Source organism: Pinus tabuliformis, chromosome 8, assembly GCF_031772625.1.
Source record: "Pinus tabuliformis cultivar Carrire ecotype Pingquan chromosome 8, CPIR1, whole genome shotgun sequence".
NCBI lineage: Eukaryota > Viridiplantae > Streptophyta > Pinopsida > Pinales > Pinaceae > Pinus > Pinus tabuliformis.
The window spans coordinates 940,746,904-940,768,565 of record NC_142294.1 but is presented as its reverse complement, the minus strand read 5'-3'; the positions used below and the strand labels follow the sequence as shown (position 1 = coordinate 940,768,565).

Here is a 21,662-nt window from a genome sequence, read left to right as displayed (position 1 = left end):
CCCATCACATTTGGTTCCGTCACGTCTCCTTTTGCCATTTTCATCTCTAATGTTTTATTGATTATTTAGTCCAATCTGCAATATGGTATTAACGGAAGGATTGGCGATATGTAATGCTTCCATTTATATCTATTCTTGTTACTGGATTCAAAAATGTTCTCTTTAAACAACAGAGAAAACTATGCAAGAATGACACCTATGTTTTCTTACATTGGATTTGTATAGGCAATATTTCTAGCTTTTGATTTATTGGAGTTTTCTTCAGCTTATAAAATTGTGAATCAGAAGAATGGCATAAGTAATAATTCTAGAACTTTACTGTGCCTGTCTCATTTTGGCCAACTGCAAGGGATGTTTTAGTTATATCACAAGTGTGCTGTATAAAGTTCATTATATACACTTATGATACATGGTCGTTTTCAGGTTTCTCTGCTGTTCAGGATCTGATGAATGAAGGGGCTGCACCCACTCTCTCTGCAAAGACTAGTTCAGCTTTGGCATGGGATGATAGCAGTCCTCTTGAAAGCGGATTTGATTTATCTTCTTCATCAAACTTAGATAGGAAAAGTGAGAATTCTTCCTCTATGGGACATCCACATACAGCAAATGGATCTTCTTATGCACATAGTGAAGATGGGTCTGTTAAAAGTGCACCGGGCAGTCCCCGAAGCCGAAGTATGCCTGGAAGCCCACAACGGGAGATTTCAACAGTTAAAGAAACTCGAAGGTATATAGCTATGCATATCAGTTATAAGCTTAATCCTGCCACATTTATATGTAATGCAGTGAGCTGTTACTACGTGCTTCAGTTTTTTATTACTTGAGGAAAAAGAAAGGAACACAAAATGTAATATTTCTCAAAAGTTAGGAGGGAGGGTCCAGTTGTTAGAAATGAATGCATTTTACTAATTCCAGATAAGAATTTATTTCATTCCTTAACTCAACTTGTAAACTGTAGTGAATTTTTTTACATTAGTCTAGCTGTAAGATTATCATATTTTGATATTAGAAGATGGATTTCTAGAACCCATTTCATTTTTCTCTATATATGCTGAATCTTCTTGCTGAAACTTCTTTTTAGTATTTCCTTTTAAACAGTTGTAGGATTCTTTATGTAGAAGATGTATTGCCATTTTCATTTTTTTAAATAATTCAAACATGGTTTGTATACAAAGGTCTAAAAACATCTAACTAGTTGTTGGGTATAGATTACTTTTAAGTTTTACTGAGATAGCGATGGCGGGGGTGTCAGTTTTGAAAATTTGGTTGGGGTATGTGTGCATTTTGTAAGGGGGGTGGGGGTGAGTGGTGTTTGGCAGTGGAGGATGCGTCACTCATTTCTGCATAGAGCTTTTGTTTTTTTGTTTTGTTGCTAGAATGTCTGTGACGTGTGGGACTGGCCTGCCGCCTGTGGTCTAAGAAAACATGACCCAGCTGCGTCTGAGCCGTCAAAATCACCCGAGAATTGCGCCCGCCCTGGGCCACACCAACTCTTAACATGCCTGGATTTTTTTGGTGTCTCCTCCTGATTACTGTTAGTTTCGAACCTTGGCTGCCTTACAGAAACAACCCTCAAAATCCAATTGTGGTAGTGGGTTTTGACATGTAAAATTTAAATTAAAGTGTACATGATATTAAATATTATAATGACAATGTATAGATTATTTTTAAGTTTCACCAAAATAGCCGGGGCATGGGTGTGATTGTGTCAGTTTTGAAGTTTGGGTTGGGGGTATGTGTACATGGGGGCCGAGGGTTTGTGGTGATGTAGTGTTCCTAGATAGGAATGCAAGTGATATTAAGCAAATAAACTGAGCAGCATAATATAAAAATGAAACACACGTTAAACATCCATGGAAATGCTGCAAGGAACTGTTGAGCCGTATTATTAAAAATACGCAGGCTAGATACAATATATATTAGAATTGTGCACCTGGGCTTGTCTCAATGGACAAGCAGGACCAAACCCAGGTAGGAAAATGGCTGAGTTGAAGGTTGCCCAGCTGTTGCACCAATCTACACTACGCCACCTAGAAAACTGCTGCATTGCTGAAGTTCGAATGGCTGGAAAGTGAACTAAAACCGCCCAGAAATTTATATGCTTTTAACCCTGGACTTCTTAGCCAAAACCCAGAAAAACCTAGAAGGTATTTTAGTTGGGTTTGACTTCGGTTTTCGACCCCCTTGGAGCTCACCCTAGCTATGGCTGCCAAATTCGACCTGCTGGAAACTGCCTACAAATCAACCTGCAAACTCCTCCAAAAGGTTGGGTTTACCCTTTCTATCCAACTCCTAACTCCCTGGATGAACTCTTGGCCCGAATCAGCTGCTCTCCAAGCACCACGAAATTATGTTGTGTGGCCTTTGCGCTGTCCTTCAATCGAGAAATGTGAATTGCTGGAATGCTGGTTCAGCTGGCTGAGAGCTCTAGCGAAAATGCCTGTCCAACGCTGCTACCTCAGCTCCCTCACCTCCCGACAAGTTGTGTGATCCCTGCTGGTCACAAACTCCCTATGCGTGATTCTTGGCTGCCCAGAAATACACACTCCCTTCCTCTGCATTGTTTCTGATGTGTGTCACTACCCCGGAACTCTTGGAAACCCCTGTAGAACAGCCTCCCTAGGGCGGGCATGGATGGTCCCCCGAAGTAGAAGTTGAATCTCCCGTGTGAGAGACTCGTGGCTAAACAACCGGTAGGCTCGCTAAACAATAGAGTGAACAAATGTGTGTTTGTTTGCAAATGTTAATGGTGAAAACAAAATGAGAGCTGATCTCCCTTTATAACTCCTTGGGACCCCTTAGCCTCATGTGGGCCCTCCATCCAACCATTCGATTTTCCCTCCAAGCATATCTAATGGCTAATTCGAACTCCTATGTGGGTGGCCCCCTCATTCCACTAGCAGTTAAATAAAGTTGATTTGGCCCCTAAGTCCCTAAGTTGAAAGTGTGGGGCCATTTTCCTTAGTTAAAAAATGTGCAAACTTGTGTAGCAACACCCTGTTACTAATGTGTTTGAGAAGGGACATGACAGTCCTCCCTTCCCAAATGTTGCTTGCCCTCGAGCAATTTCAAAGATGGGTGCCTCAAAATATGCTCACCCTCCCAGGTGGCATCCTCATTTGGCAAGTTCTTCCAACGCACCAAACATCGCTTGTCCTCATAGCAATGACTGAACAAACACCCTCTCCGACTGTGGACCCCCACTATCACTGCAAACTTCACCAGGGTCCCAAATGTGCCATTGGATCGTCCCTGATCGTTGTGCTATCCTATAGTGAAGGAGTCCCTCGGTACCAGGATCCCAATCCAAACTGATCGATGTGAAGCCCCCCTTGCTCCACTCACTATTCTGCCAGATATGGGCATTAGAATCCTTGTGTCTATCACCAATAAGTAGATCATCACGACGATGTAAAACTCTGCCCAAATCCTCATGAAACTGTTCTATCAAATAGTCCACCCCATGCAATCTGATTTTGGGCCCTTGAAGATACAACTCAATCCTTATGCGAATGAAGCCTCTCCTGCATGAGCTACTCTTGAAATCATCTTGTTGGCCATCTTGCCATGTTGATGAAGTCTCCCACGCCCTTAGCGAATAACTGAAACCCGATGGAGAGTTTGGATGCCCCTCCCCTATAGAAACCAACTCACCCCTATGGGTATTTAAACTGCTAAGTACTATGATGCTAGGGTCCCATGCCCAACGCAACAAGAAACTGTCATGCTGACACCGTGACACCCCTTTCATCACTAACTGTCTAACATGCTTGCACGAAAGCCTCCTCTCACATAGGTCTCAACTATAATCTATGCGATGATCGAGGTTAGGCCCAACTTGCCAAAGCGACCCAATAGTGTCAGTGCCTATCCCTCCATGGCTGGCCCCAATCTTGAGCAACAATCTACGTCGCCCTATGGTGAGGGCTTCGGTGATTCCCCATGTGTCTGCCTGTGAATGAATCAATTCACCCGTTATCTTGCCCATGCTCATTGAGGAGTGGAGTATCCCACCAATCCACTAGATCCCTAGATCCCATAAACATACTAGAGGTACACAACCCCCAATCCTCTCTGCCTGCCGTTGTGATATGCTGCTAGCTGTTGGGACTCCTTCGTGCCTCGTTTTTAACTCCTACAAGTATCCAATAGGTAGGCACCAAGCATCAAGAACCCCTATTGCGACTAACCAACTGCTCTGCGCTCGCTAAATCACACAACAAGATCTACTATCCCAACTTCTGATGATGTGCCCGGGTCCTGCTGGAAGCCTAGGCATCATCTTGCTAACAAGGGCTAGCATCCCTCGCACCTCATGCTCACCTAATGTCTCAAGTTGTCGAGCTGGAAAAGCACCATACAACTCCCTCTCGGTCACCCCCCCAAGTGTGAGCCGAGGGGTGGAACATATGCTACCTTGACAATCAACCATGCTATCCCTAAGCCTGTATCTATCAACTCGTGCACCTATCAAGTGTCTCAACTGGAGAGTCTCCTCCCAGTGCGTGACAAGCGGTGTCTCATCCAACTGCCTAGGGTGAGCCTCCCATGCTCTGCTGCCTGAATGGAGAGTGTCAAGGAGCAACAACCAAACACTATGTGATTGTAAGCAACACCAAAGGAGGATGGGTGGGTATGTCCCGAAGGGTGTGATCAATAGTCTGCCAGAATACTCCAGAGTAATCCTACGGATGTCTTTGTCTTTGCCTCGGATCTGTTGAAAACCCCCTCGAGGTCCTATCTCCGCTAGACATGGTGTCACAAGATGCTCAACCATGTCCTCATCAATCCTAGGTGAGATGCATCCAATGGTACACCTATTGCCCCTGTCCATAAGTCTCCTTGGAGGTAATGCTCCAAGCGCCCACTGCACTACATCATCTGCCACTGCATACCACCAATTGTCACCGAACTCGTCGACATGCCACTGTATATTGCAACCTGTTTCTGTACACCATAGAATACCCCCGACTACAACCATACCATCCTATATCGTCCTGCGTCCTGCCTGTGTCACTGCACCTATCACTCCCCGCACGTCCTCAATGCGATGCGAGTCACTCCTCCCCCACAGTGTCAACTGGCATGTTGTGGTATACCACCATGTATCTCCATGCTCCTCTGCAGGCCACTGCTCCTCGCTGCATAGCCCTGCACACCACTGGGTGCTATGGCCTAGAATTGGGTTTGTATGCATCAAGCCACATCCCTCTATATAACACTGGACGCTACGACCTGACTTTGTGTAGTCTTGTGTAGCACTGCCTACTATCATACCACCCTGTAACAAATGGTATCTTGCATGTGCCAAAGTGTCCGCCACTCTGATAGTGACCCCACCATGACATGCGTCATGTCCCCTCGTCCATCCTAGTAGACCTAAGCACCCTAACTCCACTCCTGCTAGGGGGATATCTCTGTTGTGTCGATCCTCTGTGACCCCTGAGTCTTAAACCTCAATGAGAGAACATCGTCTCCATACAATACCCAGTATGGTGGCATACCCATGCCACCTCCTCCAACTAGCTCTTGCGAGAGAATGCTAATCATCATGCGCCTCCATGCGCAACCAACATGCCAAAACAACCAATGGAGTCTGCTTACAAACCACCTGGCCACTAGCGTCAACTGGAACTCCCCTAAGGAATGCATGCGCTCAGGCACGTGGTTGACTACCTCATCAATGCCATAGCCATCTCGCATGTTTGATATCAGATAGGAAGCCCCGCTTGGATCCCAATGCCAACCTGAGCCTCCAACACCCTTAATGTCTGAGAGCTCCCACTATGCTTTACTTTGGACTATGACCATCTCCATGAGTCTAGATACAAATCTGCAGGCTAGATACAATATATATTAGAATGGTGCACCTGGGCTTGTCTCAATGGACAAGCAGGACCAAACCCAGGTAGGAAAATGGTTGAGTTGAAGGTTGCCCAACTGCTGCACCAATATACACTACGTTGCCTAGAAAACCGCTGCACTGTTGAAATTCGAATGGCTGGAAAGTGAACTAAAACCGCCCAGAAATTTATATGCTTTTAACCCTAGACTCCTTGGCCAAAACCTAGAAAAACGCAAAAGGTATTTTAGTTGGGTTTGACTTTGGTTTTTCGACCCCCTTGGAGCCTCACCTTAGCTATGGCTACCAAATTTGACTTGCTGGAAAATGCCCGCAAATCAATCTGCAAACTCCTCCAAAATGTCGGGTTTACCCTTTCTATCCAACTCCTAACTCCCCGAATGAACTCTTGGCCCGAATCAGCTCCTATCCAAGCACCACGAAATTTTGCTGTGTGGCCTCTACGCTGTCCCTCTCCTTGAAATGTGAATTGTTGGAATGTTGGCTCAGCTAGCTGAAAGCTCTAGCAGAAATCCCTGTCCAATGTTGCTACCTCAACTCCGCCTCTCGACAAGCTGTGTGATTTTTGTCGGTCAGAAACTCCCTCTACGTGATTCCTGGCTGCCCATAAATGCGCACTCCCTTCCTTTGTGCTGTTGCTGATGTGTGTCACTGCCACGAAACTCCTGTAGAACCTCCTCCCTAGGGCAAGCACGGATGGTCCCCCAAAGTAGAGGTTGAATCTCCAACGTGAGAGACTTGTGGCTAAACAACTAGTAGACTGGCTAAATAGCAAAGTGAACAAATGTGTGTTTGTTTGCAAATGTCAAAGCTGAAAACAAAATGAGAGCTGGTCTCTCTTTATAACTCCTTGGGTCCCCTTAGCCTCATGTGGGCCCCTCCATCTACCCATTCGATTTTCCCTCCAAGCATATTGAATGGCTAATTCGAATTCCTATGTGGGTGGCCCTCTCATTCCACTAGCAACTAAATAAAGTCGATTTGGCCCCTAAGTTCCTAAGTCGAAAGTGTGGGGGCCTCTTCCTTAGTAAAAAAATGTGCAAACTTATATAGCAACACCCTGTTACTAATGTGCTTGAGAAGGGACATGACAGGGGAGGATGCATCACTTATATCTAGATAGTATACTACAAGTGTATATGATATAAAATTTTATAATGACACTGCATAGATTATTTTTAAGTTTTACTGAAGTAGCCAGGGCATGGGTGTGAATGTGTTAGCATTGAAATTTGGGTTGGGTGAATGTATGTTTGGCCTTCACTGAGCTGCGATGAGACACAAATCACTGGTGTTTGTTCAGTAATAAACAATGTTATCAGACTTGTTGGAGTTAACTCAATTTAACTAAGCCTAGCCAATTTTTGAGTATAACTAGTTATAATTAGTGGGGGACTCGGTGGTCAAATCTAGCATTGAGTTAGTTTGAATCATTTGAGGCAGACCAAAATCAACCATTTAGTGGAGTCAAACATGACTTGGTTGACTGGGCTAACTACCTGTACTGGTGGACATAGTCAAAAAAGTGAAATCCCTCTAAAAAGGGAACTTAACCACATTAAAATCCTAATCCCCTCTTGATAAATGTTGGAAATAGTACTAAGGAGAGGTGTTGCCAGGGATTTATCTCTTCTAGCCTAGTAGACACATTAATAACTTTTGTCTTGGTGACATTTATAAGTTATATTAACGTCATGGGTGGAAAAGATACTTAAAAGTGTTGTACCATGTACATTTTCTAATATTAAAGTCACTTGTACTTTATAAAGTGACTTTATGTGTGAAGTACATAGTGCATTTTTCTAAATTAAAATGAGGTGAAAAATCACTTCATGAGAAAAATAGAAAAAGATACACAACTTGAAAAATGTACTAGGAGCGTTTAAATAATGGAGTCAATGTGTGGGGGGGTCAATTGAAAGAGTTAATCTCAACCACACATCTTGAGATTTGGAGATTAAATCTCATCCATTGGATCCTAGGTTTATGAATTCAATATTTTCTAAGAAGACAAAGAGGAAAAAGGGCGGCTCATTCTTCACTTCACACTTGAGAGAGCATGAGGAGAAGAGATGAGAGAAAACTTCAAGGAGAGAGGGAGAATTTGTAGAAGAGAGATTGCAGCAAGGAAGGAGGCTCAAATTTTTAGGAGGGATAGTCACCCAGAAGCACAAATTTCAAGGAAGAGGGTAGCTTCAACTGGCACAAATTTTGAGGCAAGGAGGCACAAATGTCGAGGGCTGTTGGAAAAATTTCGAGGGACTGTTTTGCACAAATTTTGAGGGTTTTGCCGCTGTCAGGCCCAAAATTTGAGGCATGAATTTTTGGACAGCAGTCTTTGTCTGTGCGTTTTTTGAGGCAGCAGACAGACACATTTTTCAAGGCAGTCTGTCTCTCCTTCAGCGCAGAAATAGAGACAGATTTGGCAGAGATTTTGAGGCAGATTTCTGGGCATGTATTTTGTGAAAATCTGAAAAAACCAGTGGGCACAACTGTCCAGATTTGCATTTAATGCTTCAGCTGCTAAGGGAGATAAGTACTGTAATTATTTTATGTAAAACTAATTTTCTCAAGAAATAAAGTCCTCCTTTGAACACTGGTTTTCCCCAAGAGGCTTTGGGGTTTTTTTGGGGTCACCTTGACAAAAAATAAGTGTCTCATATGTGAATGCTTGCCAAAATTATGTGTTAATTTTCAGTGGATAGGAAAGTGAAAAATAGTAGAAGTACTCTTTGAATGTTTACAAGCAATGCATATGAAATTTATATCAGCACGAAAAGACGTGTGTTGGGCCTAAACAACACGTGCAAACTTGTAATCTGGGTTAAGGGTGCATATCATAATTTTTCTACATGGTATCAGAGCAGAGTTGAGCCAAGTTGAGTCTTAAATCTTCATTTCTAGTCAGCGGATAAAGAGGACAGCAAGCTATTAAAGTCTTCAAACAGTGAACCATACATTTGAAACTTTTGCCAGAAACCCAAAGACTTCAGCAGTTCAGAGGGAGGAAGGTTCTAGCTTCCAAATTTGCTTCATTTTGTTGTTGTGGAGTCATGGCTACTGGGTTGAGAGTAGAGGACAGATTGATGGGGGCTGAAAATTTTGGCCCATGGCCCATGGAAGGAGAGGATTGCTTTTACTGGAGGAGCTGGAAGTGTGAGATGTTGTTGAAGCAACTGTGCAAGCACCCACTGATCCAGCTCAATTGGTGGTGTTTAACTAGAAGAATGTGAAGACAAAGAGGATCCTTCTAGATGCCATCAATGACCATTTATTCCCTCATGTTTCAGGGATGAGATATGCATATTAGATGTGGGAGTTCTTGGTCTCTTTGCATCAGAGTTCTAGTGAGAACATGAAGATGATGTTGAGACAAAAACTATGCAACACCAAGATGACCAAGACTGATAGTGTGACATCCTTCCTCACCAGAGTCTCACAAGTGAAGGATGAGTTAGCTGCCATTGGTGAGGTTGTTCTAGAGGAATAGTTGGTTAGAATTGCCTTAGATGGGTTCACTGAGAAGTGGGATGGCTTTGTCCATGACTTGGTGGCCAGAGAGCACTTTCTTGGTTGGAGGAGGATGTGGGACGATCTCATACAAGAGGAGATTAGGAGGAGTGTGAGAGGTGGCAGCAAGAGTGGTGGGGGAGGTGAAGCGGAGAATGTTTGTTAAAATTGGCAACTAGGGGCAAATTCCACCTTGGGACAACGCATTTGATGGAGATGATGATTGCATTGGATTCCTATTTTTGAAAGGTCCAATATTGATATAAACATCATCTCATACGGACAAACAAAAGTGTGATTTTGAATTTATGACCACACATGTGCAAATTGTTCAGGTCGGCCTCAACTTAATGTAGGCTCAAGAAGCCCAATGGATTTGCCTCTTCACCTACAATGAAGTGTATAAATAGAAGAGATCTCTCACCTCATTTGGACATCCATCACTCACACATTCTTCTCTCTCTCTTCATCAGATTGGTTCGTAAAACTTGGGCAATCTCTCTCTCTCACACACACGTGGTAAGGACGATTTTTTGGGCAGAAAATTACGGGCCGAATTTCAGACTTTAGGACCAGGGTTGACTGAGGAGATTTTGACCTGTTTTGACTGTGGTTTTGAGGGAAAAATTTCGGTTTCTTTAGGCTGCATTAACTGGCACAGAAATTGAGGATTTTGGAGCTGTTTGACCTACATTGACTAGAGGCCTGTTTGACTGCAGAGCTAATCGCTGGTTGATCAAGTTTGATCAGAGTTTTTGTGACTGTTTTGGGTTGACTTTGACCACTGTTGAAGGTCGAATTTGATTTCCTTTGACTGAGCTTCGAAGAAGGTGTTTTACTGCTACTTTGACTAAAGTTGACTTTCTGGTTCGGATTGAAGTTTGACTGCAGTTGACTTTCTGGTTAGAGCTGAAGTTTTACTGTAGTTGACTACAAAATTTGACAGGGATGATTTGACTTTGTAGTGGGCTAGTCTATTTGACTTTTGTACTCTCTCTGCTGAACTATTGAATAATAATAATAAGATTTGATCAAAGGGTTTTCCCCACATTGGGGTATTTTGCCTGACATCCTTCAAATTTGGTGTCCTCTTGTCTTGGCTTGTCTTCTGCATTTGTTTTATGTTCTATCCGCATTTACTATCAAAGTGATTAATGGTTAATGTGATTGCTACTGGAAATAATTGGAAATTGTTATTGGGCTGCTAAAGGAAAATTGAAGTAAAATGTACATTTGTTATCTAAAATTAACATGGTATCAGAGGCCAGGTGAAGACAAAGCCCAAGCAAGAGTGAGAAGAGAAATCACTAAGGGAAGCTGTTGGCAAGAATTTGGAGCTAGCCTTAATGACGACTACATCATACTTCAAATCTGAGGACAAGCTTAAGGACAAATCCGACTATCATGCATGGAAGATGTCTTTGGATTTGACTTTGGAAGAGAATGATGCTATGGACTATGTCAAAGGAAGAGTGGTGGAGCCTCCTTCAAATGCACCCGCTGCTGCAAAAACAAAGTACAAGAAAGGTGAGGTCAAAGCTAAGAAAATTATTGTTGATTCCATTCACAAGCCTTTGGTTGCCTATATTTCTGATTTGGAAACATTTAAGGAGATGTATGACAAGCTAGTTGGGATGTTCAAAGCATAGTTTTAAAAATCGGAACCGGTGACCAGACCAGTCCACCAAATAAACTAGGGTTCAAACCGTAACTGGTCAAGTCGGGACTAGTTAGATCCACATGAACTGATTTAAAAAAAAACACATGAAATAATTAATTTTTAATGAAAAAAACTATTTTTAAGATTTAAAACCATGATTCCAAACCAATAGACACACAATATGCAAAGTTTTCTCATATGTATACCATGTAAAGGTGAATATGTCAAAATGGCACCAAGTGCAATACATATCAGCAACAAAATACATAATTAATGAGGCTCTAAATGGCCTCTAGAGATAAAAAACAAAGCCTACAAACTATGGGGCCACTGGCCTACCATAAATCTACATATATGATATTAGTAATCAACATTATCACTTGAAACTTCTCATCAGGATCAAAGTCAGTTGGTTGAGTCTCGATTCCCAAACTTTGCAATTGCTTGAGTCAGACACTTCTCTATTGGTTCAGTGACTCGAGTCTCAAACTTCTGAAGGTATTTTGCCCTAACATGCCCTATTACTCCATTTGGTGCTCCACATGGCTTTACATGGCCTCCTATCCCAGCGAAGTGTTGCTTGAACTTGTTAATACCCCCTCCAATAGATTTTTGGCAATATTTGCAGATCATTTTTCCATCAATCATATCACAATGAGCCCATGCAGTATCGTTGGCTTTTGGAGGCATGATGACTACTACTTAGCTCAAACTCTCTGCTGTTCCACTACTCTAGCAAAAATGCAACACTCTCCAAGCTCCCAATCAAACTCATAAAAACTCTAAATGAGACATGTGAGGCAAATGAGGGGGGTGAGCTCCTTTCAAAGGCCTGGAGAGGGTGTTTTTGGAGGGAAACAACTCTTATTTTCCCTCCAAAACACCTTGGAACCTTCCTAAAATGCGTTGCATGGGTCCTCCGTGGCCTTGGCAGTGAACCGACCAGTTTAGGACAAAACCAATTGATTTGACAATAAATCGGTCGGTTTGACCATAAACTGATCGGTTCCGTCCTCAACTGGCTGGTTAGCACCGATTTTTGTGGTTTCTGGGCGAAGAGGGGGGTCGAACCTAGTTTTTCTGCCAGTTTGACCCAGTTGGCTAATGAACCGACCAATTTGACCGGTTACTGGTTCAAACCGGCTGGTTTTTAAAATACTGAGTTCAAAGTAAACAATGCAAATCAAGTCTTCTTTCTCAAGAACAAGTTGAAAGACATCAAGATGCAGAGAGGAGAGTCCATTCAATCCTACTTTATGAGGATTACCAAAATCAAGAATGATCTCCTATCTATTGGAGAAGTTGTTGGTGATAGGGCGCTCACTCTTATTGCATTTGGAGGTCTTACAAGAGAATGGGGTGTGTTTAACACCACCATCCTCAACAATGATAGGATTCCGGGTTTTGATGAATTATTGGCTATATGCACTCAAGAAGAAATAAGGATGATGGAAAGAGATAAATCCTTAAATGGAAATAATCCTACCGATTTCACTGCTCATGCTAAAAGGTAGAACAATGCTGGTCCCAAAAGACAAGGTCAAGGATTTAAGCTAGGATTCAAAGAAGGAAGAAAAGGAAGATGCTTCAATTGCAACAGGTTTGGCCACTATGCTAGAGAGTGTCCTCATAAGAAGGATACTTCGAGGGATGATGACAATAACAACTACAAAGGCAATGACAATCAAAGGAACAACAAGTTCCACAACAAAGGAAAGAGGAATGCTCCCACTGCTCGATATGGAAATGGTCGTCCTCCCAAAAGATCGAGAAGCCCCAGTTATGAGGAAACTAATGTTGTAGATAAGAAAAACGAATTTTATCTTATTTCTACCATCACCATTGCCTCTCCTTCGGATACGTTGGATCATTGGTTGATTGATAATGGTTGCCTCAAGGCACTTCACTGGGTAGAAAGAGGCCCTCTCAAATTTGATTGAAAAGAAGACAAATTTGGAGATCATACTTTTGGAGACAATGCCACCTACCCCGTGAAAGGGATAAGGATTGTCACTCTTCACTTAAATCAAGGTCAAAACCTTTATCTACAAGAAGTATTGTATGTACCTAATTTGAAAAAGAACTTGATATCTATCTCTGTGATGGAAGATAAAGGTTTCAATGTGACATTCGTTGATGGGAAGGTACGTGTTTGGCAAAGGAACTCAAAAGATGCATTTACACTTTTGGATTTAGGGTTGAAGGTCTCTATTAGGTTGGAGGAAGTCCTTTGGGAGCTATGACTTGCGATGCTTCTCTTCAATTCGAATTATAGCACCGAATATTTGCTCACCTTCATTACAAAGCCTTACCTGATGTAAGGAAGATGGTCACCAGTATGCCTAAATTCAAAATAGATCATGAAGGAGCTTGTCAGGGTTGTGCAAACATACAAGGGGACCATTCCCTTCAAGTGAAAGTCAAACTACCGATATTCTTTAATTGGTCCATTATGATCTATCAGGTATGTTGCACATAACATCTTTAGGAGGATACTTTTACTATGCAATTTTTGTGGATGACTTCTCTCGCAAAACATGGATCTATTTCTTGAAGAAGAAGGACGAAGTGTTCAAATGATTTCGCTCTTTCAAAGCCTTGATTGAGAATCAAACAGGGAAGAAGATCAAAATATTGAGGATTGATAATGGAATCGAATATGAGTCAAATGAATTCAATGACTATTGTAGAGAAGCTGGCATTAAGAGGGAGACCACTATTGCATATACTCACATGTATCCCTGAATTCAACATAGATCATGAAGGAGTTTGTCAGGGTTGTGCAAACATACAAGGGGACCATTAAGAGGGAGACCACTACTGCATATACTCACAGGTATGCCCGAATTCAACATAGATCATGAAGGAGTTTGTCAGGGTTGTGCAAACATACAAGGCGACCACTCCCTTCAAGTGAAAGTCAAACTACCAATATTCTTCAATTGGTCCATTCTGATCTATTAGGTATGTTGTCCATAACATCTTTAGGAGGATACTTGTACTGTGCAATTTTTGTGGATGACTTCTCTCGCAAAACACAGTCGAGAATCAAACAGGGAAGAAGATCAAAATATTGAGGATTGATAATGGAACCGAATAATGGAACCGAATATGAGTCAAATGAATTCAATGACTATTGTAGAGAAGCTAGCATTAAGAGGGAGACTACTACGACATATACTCACAGGTATGCCTGAATTCAACATAGATCATGAGGGAGGACGTCAGGGTTGTGCAAATATACAAGGGGACCATTCCCTTAAAGTGAAAGTCAAACTACCGATATTCTTCAATTGGTCCATTATGATCTATCAGATATGTTGCCCATAACATCTTTAGGAGGATACTTTTACTATGCGATTTTTGTGGATGACTTCTCTCGCAAAACATGGATCTATTTCTTGAAGAAGAAGGACGAAGTGTTCAAATGATTCCGCTCTTTCAAAGACTCGGTCGAGATTCAAACAGGGAAGAACATCAAAATATTGAGGACTGATAATGGAACCGAATATGAGTCAAATGAATTCATTGACTATTGTAGAGAAGCTGACATTAAGAGAGAGACCACTACTTTATATACTTCTTAGCAAAATGGAGTTGTCTAAAGGAAGAATCGAAATATCATAGAAGCTACCTGTGGTATGCTTCATGACCAAGGCCTGTCGAAGTTCTTATGGGGAGAAGCTACCAACACCGCTGTATATTGTTGAAAATAGGTGCTCGCATCAAGCATTGGACTTCAAGACACTCGAAGAAGTTTTCAACAATAAGAAATTTGATGTTTCTCATTTTAGAATTTTTGGTTGTCCCATATATTTTCATGTGCCGAAAGAGAAAAGAAACAAGCTAGATGCCTCTGGGAAGAAAGGAACTTTTGTGGGCTACAGTGAAACTTCAAAGACATATAGAATCTATGTGCCTGCTCAAAGAGGGTCATGATGTCACCTTCAATGAAGATTCTTCCCTTGGGAAAGTCAGAGATCTTCCTATCCCTAGGAAGGACAATGCTGATGATGCAGGAAAGAAGGATGAATCTTAGACAAATGATCTGATGCTTGATGTTGAAGGCCTAATGGATCCCATTGATCCACCTCATGGTGATCCCTCTACCTCAAGGAAAATACTTTTGTGGCTCAAAGATACACTTGAAGATGTTGAAAGACATGTTGCACCAAGGGGGACATTTCGTGAAAGCAAAAAGCCGAACAGGTACTAAGGGTACTTAGCTGCTATGAGTACTATTGTTCAATTTGAGGCATGTATGTTCGAAGAAGCCATGAATCACCAAGTTTGTAAGGATGCAATGCATGAGGAATATGAATTGATTATGAAGAATGATGTGTGGGATGTGGTTCCTATACCCAAGGACAAGTCTGTGGTCACTTCAAAATGGCTTTACAAAATCAAACATGGAGCTGATGGGAGTGCTGAAAAGTTCAAGGCCAAGTTTGTTGCTCGAGGCTTCTCTCAAAAGGAAGGAGTGAAGTATGACGAGATACTTGCACTGGTTTCCCGATACATCACTATTTGATCCGTGATTGCCTTGCTGCCTCTCAAGGATGGAGCCTACACCAAATGGATGTCAAAACTGGTTTCTTGCATGGCTCGCTTAAAGAGGAAGTCTATGTAGAGCAACTTGAGGGGTTTGATGTTCAAGACCAAAAGACACATGTATGCAGGTTGAAGAAAGCCCTCTATGGGTTGAAGCAAGCCCCTAGGGCTTGGTATGAGAGGATTGATAACTATCTTATGAAGCTGGGTTTTACAAGGAGTGAAGCTGACCCAAACCTATACTTCAAGGTTGAAAAGGACAGACCTCTCGTTCTAGTTCTTTATGTGGATGATCTTTTTCTAACAGGTGCAGACCTTCTTGTTTATCAATGCAAGAGGGAGCTGGTTTCCGAATTCGAGATGAAGGACCTAGGTTTGATGCACTACTTCCTAGGCTTGGAGGTCTGGCAAAATCCAAGTGAGATTTTCCTTTCTCAAGGAAAATACATTGTGAAGCTACTCAAGAGATGTGGGATGGTGGAATGCAAGTCTGTGTCTACTCCGATGGAACTCAACTTCAAGAAGCTATGTGGAAGTGCTGTTGGCCCGCATTGGCAAATCCTTCCGAGTATCGACAACTTGTGGGGGGTCTTGATGTTGGTAAACTCCCATTCAGACATATGCTTCCCTGTGAATACATTGAGTCAATTTATGGTCGAGCCTCTTCACATACATTGGATTGTTGCCAAGAATCTCTTGATATCTTTGTGGTACAATCAACTATGGTTTGAGATACATTGCTGGGAATTTGAGGGTACATGGATATATTGATGCTGACTAGGATGGCAGTGTGGTGGATCGTAAGAGCATGTCTGCTTCAATATCTCGGATGAGCAGGAATCATAGATCAGTTGCTTTAAGCACCGCCGAGGCCGAATACATTGTTGCTAGTATGGTCCGTTGTGAAGCTATTTGGTTGAGGAAGCTCTTCAGTGAGCTATTTGAGCACATGCTGGATACCACCGTGATCTTCTGTGACAACCAAAGTGGGATTCACCTTTCAGAGAATCTAGTGTTCCACGACTGCAAGCACATTGATATCAGGTACCACTTTATCCGGGATATGGTACAATGAGGAGCAATAAGGCTCCATCACATTAGGAGGGATGATCAAATCACAGACATTTTCACACAGCCCTTAGGGAAGGTCAAATTCTTAGCCTTCTGTGAGAGACTTGGAGTCATGGAAAGACTCTCTTATGGGCGTCCGACATGAGTTGGACACTGAGCTCTGGGAGCTCTTGGGGGCTTGGGGTACTTCTTGGAGCTATGAGTGACACTAGGGTGAGTGGTTCACCTTCCCCTAGTGGTGTGCTATGTACAGGGTGAGTGGTTAATCTTCCCTTGTGATACCCCATGATGGTTGACATGTGTGTAGTGTGAGTGGTTCACCTTCCCCTACGATTGCCGACACATGTATGTAGGGTGAGTGGTTCACCTTCCCTTACGATTGACATATGCATAGGATGAGTGGTTTGCTTTCTCTTATGGCATATGAGCAGGATGAGTGGTTCACTTTCTCTTGCTGATGCCCCAACATACATCCTACCCATGGAGTTTGGGAATCATGGGAAGTACCTCTCATTTGGCCAATCAGTTGAGAAAAGTGGTTAGGGACCATAACACTACCTATGGACGCATCGTGTACTGTCGTACTCACTATGACTAGGATGCATGGTGTTCAACAACTTGATCTGAGATCATTTGAGGTTCTACTCCCTAGTTGAGAGGGAGTGTTAAAATTGGAAACTAGGGCCAAATTCCACCTTGGGACAACTCATTTGATAGAGATGATGATTGCATTGGATTCCTCTTTTCGAGAGGTCCAAGATTGATATAAATATCATCTCATTCGGATAAGCAAAAGTGTGATTTGGAATTTATGACCACACATTTGCAAATTGTTCAGGTTGGCCTCAACTTAATATAGGCTCAAGAAGCCCAATGGATGTGTCTCTTCACCCACAATGAAGTGTATAAATAGAAAAGACCTCTCACGTCATTTGGACATCCATCACTCACACATTCTTCTATCTCCCTCTCTCTATCTTCATCAGATTAGTTTGTACAGCTTGGGCAACCTCTCTCTCTCTCTTCATCAGATTAGTTCGTACAGCTTGGGCAACCTCTCTCTCTCTCTTCATCAGATTCATTCGTGTAGCTTGGGCAACCTCTCTCTCTCTCACATGTGTGGCAAGGAGGATAATTTTCTGGGCAGAAAATTATAGGCCGAATTATAGACTTCAGGACCAGTGTTGGCCCTCGTTGACCGAGGAGATTTTGACCTGTTGTGATTGCGATTTTCAGGGCAGAATTTCGATTTCTTTAGGCCGCATAGATTGGCACAAAAATTGAGGATTGTAGAGTTGTTTGACCTGCGTTGACCACAGAGTTGACCGTAGGTTGATTGAGTTTGACCAGAGTTTTTGTGACTGTTTTGGGCTAACTTTGACCACTGTTGGAGGCCAAATTTGACTGCCTTTGATTGAGCTTCAAAGGAGGTGTTTTATTGCTGTTTTGACTAAAATTGACTTTTTGGTTAGGGCTGGAGTTTGATTGCAGAATTTGATAGGGCTGATTTGACTTTGTATTGGGCTAGTCTGTTTTATTTTTGTATTCTCTCTCTCTCTGCATCCGCCAAATTTGGTGTCCTCTTGTCTTGGCTTGTCTTCTGCATTTGTTTTATGTTCTATTTGCATTTATTGTCAATGTGATTGATGGGTAATGTGATTGCTACTGGAAATAATTGGAAATTGTTATTGGGTTGCTAAAGGAACATTGAAGTAAATTGTGGTAAGCATAGAATATACCATTGTTATCTAAAATTAGCAATGTTGCTCTTACGGAAAAGGGAAAGAAGGGCAAGACGATCAAGAAGGGGTCTTCTAGTGGAACAAAGCAGGAGAAGGGGAAGTCGAAGGCTAAGGAGAAAGACATGAGCAAAGTGAAATGCCTTTCTTGTGGGAAGATGGGTCACTATGGTGTTTAGTGTCCCAACAAGAAGGGTAAGAAGAAATAGGGAGTTGCAGCTTGAACAAATGTGGATGATTTTGTAGCTATGTTTGATTCAGAGTGTGCTTTGGTGGTGAGTTTAGCCACTCATGTCACATCTTCCCATGCATGGTTTACAAACAACGGAGCATCCTACCATATGATCAGAGTTAGAGAGCACTTCACGAGCCTTTTGGAGGATGACATTGACTTGGAGGTTGTGCTTGGCAACAACTCCAAAGTCAAGGCGGCAGGTATGGGGACTCTTTCATTATAGAGGGAGTGATCACCTCCTCTGAAGGTGACAGATGTTCTTTATGTTCCAGGGTTGAAGAAAAGTTTGAGGGACAAGTGTTGATATATCCCAAGGGATCTAGTATCGAGTTTTCTCGTGTGATTGGAGCTCATAGTGGGAGACTATACAAGCTTTTATTTCACCTTCTTAGAGCTATGGTAGCGTAGATCAGTAGTAGTGAGTTATGTGAGCTGTGGCACAGGAGGATGGCCCACTTGCACCATGGAGCTTTTAGGATGTTGAGGGAGATGGTTACAGGGTTGCCTGACTTCAACACAAAGCATCATGATGTGTGCAAGGGGTGTGCTTTGGGAAAGTACACCAAGACACCTTTCCAGAGTAGTGACAACAGAGCTGCAGGTATCCTTGATTCATTCTGATGTATGTGGTCCTATGTCCCATGTTTCATTGAGTGGATATGAGTACCTAGATTTACTTCTTGAAGAACAAGGATGAGGTCTTCTGACGATTCCAAGAGTTTAAGGCTCTTGTGGAGAACTAGACAACGAGGCAGATCAGGGTGCTGAGATCAGACAATGGGGTTGAGTACACTTCTGTGGAGATGAGGGGTTTTTGTGGGAGTGTTGGCATCAAAAGGGAGCTCATTGTGCCTTATAGCCCTCAGAAGAATGGGGTGGCAGAGAGGAAGAACAAGACCATTGTTGGTGTAGCTAGAGCTATGTTGCATGATCAAAGTTTACCTTTCTTCTTGTGGGTCGAGGTGTGTAACACTGCTGTTTATTTGCAGAACAGGAGCCCACACAGAGTCTTGGGGAGCAAGACTCCTTAGGAGATATATACTGGCAAGAAGTCGAAAGTTGGGCACATCAGGATATTTGGGTGCCTTACATGTTCCAATGTTGTTAAAAGCGCGAGCAGGATTAAATCGGCGCCGGGAATAAAGCGGAAAAAATCGGCAAAAGCGGGAAAAAAGCGGAAAAAGCGGGAAAAAAGCGTTTGGCACAAAAATATTCATTTTTTTCAATTTTTTTAATATCTAAACCATCTACAACATAAAATAAATACATTGACACATAAATATGATAAAAAAACTAATATATAAGATGTTTAATATCATTTCTAGCGCTAAAATCACACATAACATTGAATCATGTCCTGAATAGTAAGTCCTGAGTCCCAACTCAGCCTCAAAATATCAACAAAAAATATGATAATGTATCTCATCATGTCATAATGACATAATGTCATATACAATAAAATGAAAGTCTAATCCTATTGATTTCCTCTGCCCCTCTTGCGAGAAAATGGCACAACTTTCTCTTTCCCTCTAGATGTAGAAGCTGGTGCCTGTGCTGGTGGAAATGGCAGTGGAGTCTGACGTGCTCTAGAAGCTGAAGAACTAGTAGTAGCAGCTATAGGAGGCTGAGGTAGACGGAGACCACGTCCTCTACTGGTGGTAGTGGTAGCCCGGGTAGGCGGTGTTACCTCCTCCTCCTGCTCCTCCTCCTCCACCTGCTCCTCCTCCTGCTCCTGCTCCTGCTCCTGCTCCTCCTCCCCCTCCTCCTCCCCCTCATCCTGCACTAACCAATCATCAGTGGGATCCATGAGAGGCCTCTCGGTCTCAACCCTCCATTCAGCAGTGGTGTCAATCCCATCCAATGAGATGGCTTCCATATCAGGTGTCCTCTCTAGTTGCCTCACCCACAATCGAAGATTGTAGTAGACATAGACCATGTCATTAAGTCTATGGGACTCCAACCTGTACAAAGTTCATGAAATAATAATTAATAATTAATATTATAAAAAAAATATTGTTTAAAACTTTAATGAATTCAAAAATTTATTTGGAAATTTGCAATATTTTAACTGTTTAAGTGTTAACCTATTGCGCTTCTTGTTGTGTATTTTTTCAAATACACTCCAATTGCGCTCACATCCTGAGGAGCTGCATGTTTGGCTGAGGATGCGTACGCCAAGCTTTTGCAAAAGGGGTACTCTGCCACCATACATCTTCCACCATGCGTCTACTACAAAATTACAAATAAAATTTTAAATAAACATAAGAAAAAAATGGAATTTGAAGAGACAATGAAATTTGAAACAAAGTTACAAAGTACAAACTAAAAAATACCTGGCATTTTAATCGTCCTATCAGTGACAGCCATCTCAAAGCCAAGTGTGCCACCTGACATCTTATATGTCTCAATTTGTCTAGAGATCTCTATACGTTGTTCTGGAGATCTCACCATCTTCTGGACACAGGTTAATAATCCTTCCACGACCTCAACATCAAAATCAAACCCACATGCATAAGAAAATGCAGGGTTCAGGAAAAGCCCAGCAGCATGAATGGGACGATGGAGTGTGTTGTTCCATCGCTCATCAATCACTTCCCATAGAAAGAGTTGTTTCTGAAACCCATCATCTCCCTTATCATCATAGTAGGACCGAATGGCTTCTTTGGCCCTGTCCATGGCTTCATACAAATAGCCCATTGCGGGCTTCTCACCATCAACCAACCGAAGAACCTTTACCAAAGGTTCAGTAACGGCGCACACCTCCTGCACTCCCGCCCAGAAGTCTTCCTGGTATGAAACTAGTCTGCATACCGCCTCTCCTTCTGGTTTGCGGCTCATTGACGAAGCACGCCACTCCTCTGAAAGAAACATTCTCTTCAAATCCCACATAGAATTCAAAAGGGATTGAAGAGATATGAAACTCGTCGCAAACCGTGTAATGGCGGGGCGCACCAACTCTTTGTTGTTGGTGAATCTTCTCATCAAGCTAAGCACAGATGTATGATTATATATAAATTTTGTGATGCTTTTTGA

General features: G+C 42.4%; 1 protein-coding gene across 1 annotated transcript in view; it reads left to right on the top strand.

Moving 5' to 3' along the window:
• LOC149238595 (uncharacterized) overlaps positions 1 to 21,662 on the top strand; it is a 224,754-nt gene that overhangs the window by 190,102 nt on the left and 12,990 nt on the right. The window contains exon 12 of the mRNA XM_089373103.1: positions 424 to 727. Within this exon, the coding sequence (XP_089229229.1) occupies positions 424 to 727 (304 nt within the window). The remainder of the gene's footprint in view (positions 1 to 423; positions 728 to 21,662) is intronic.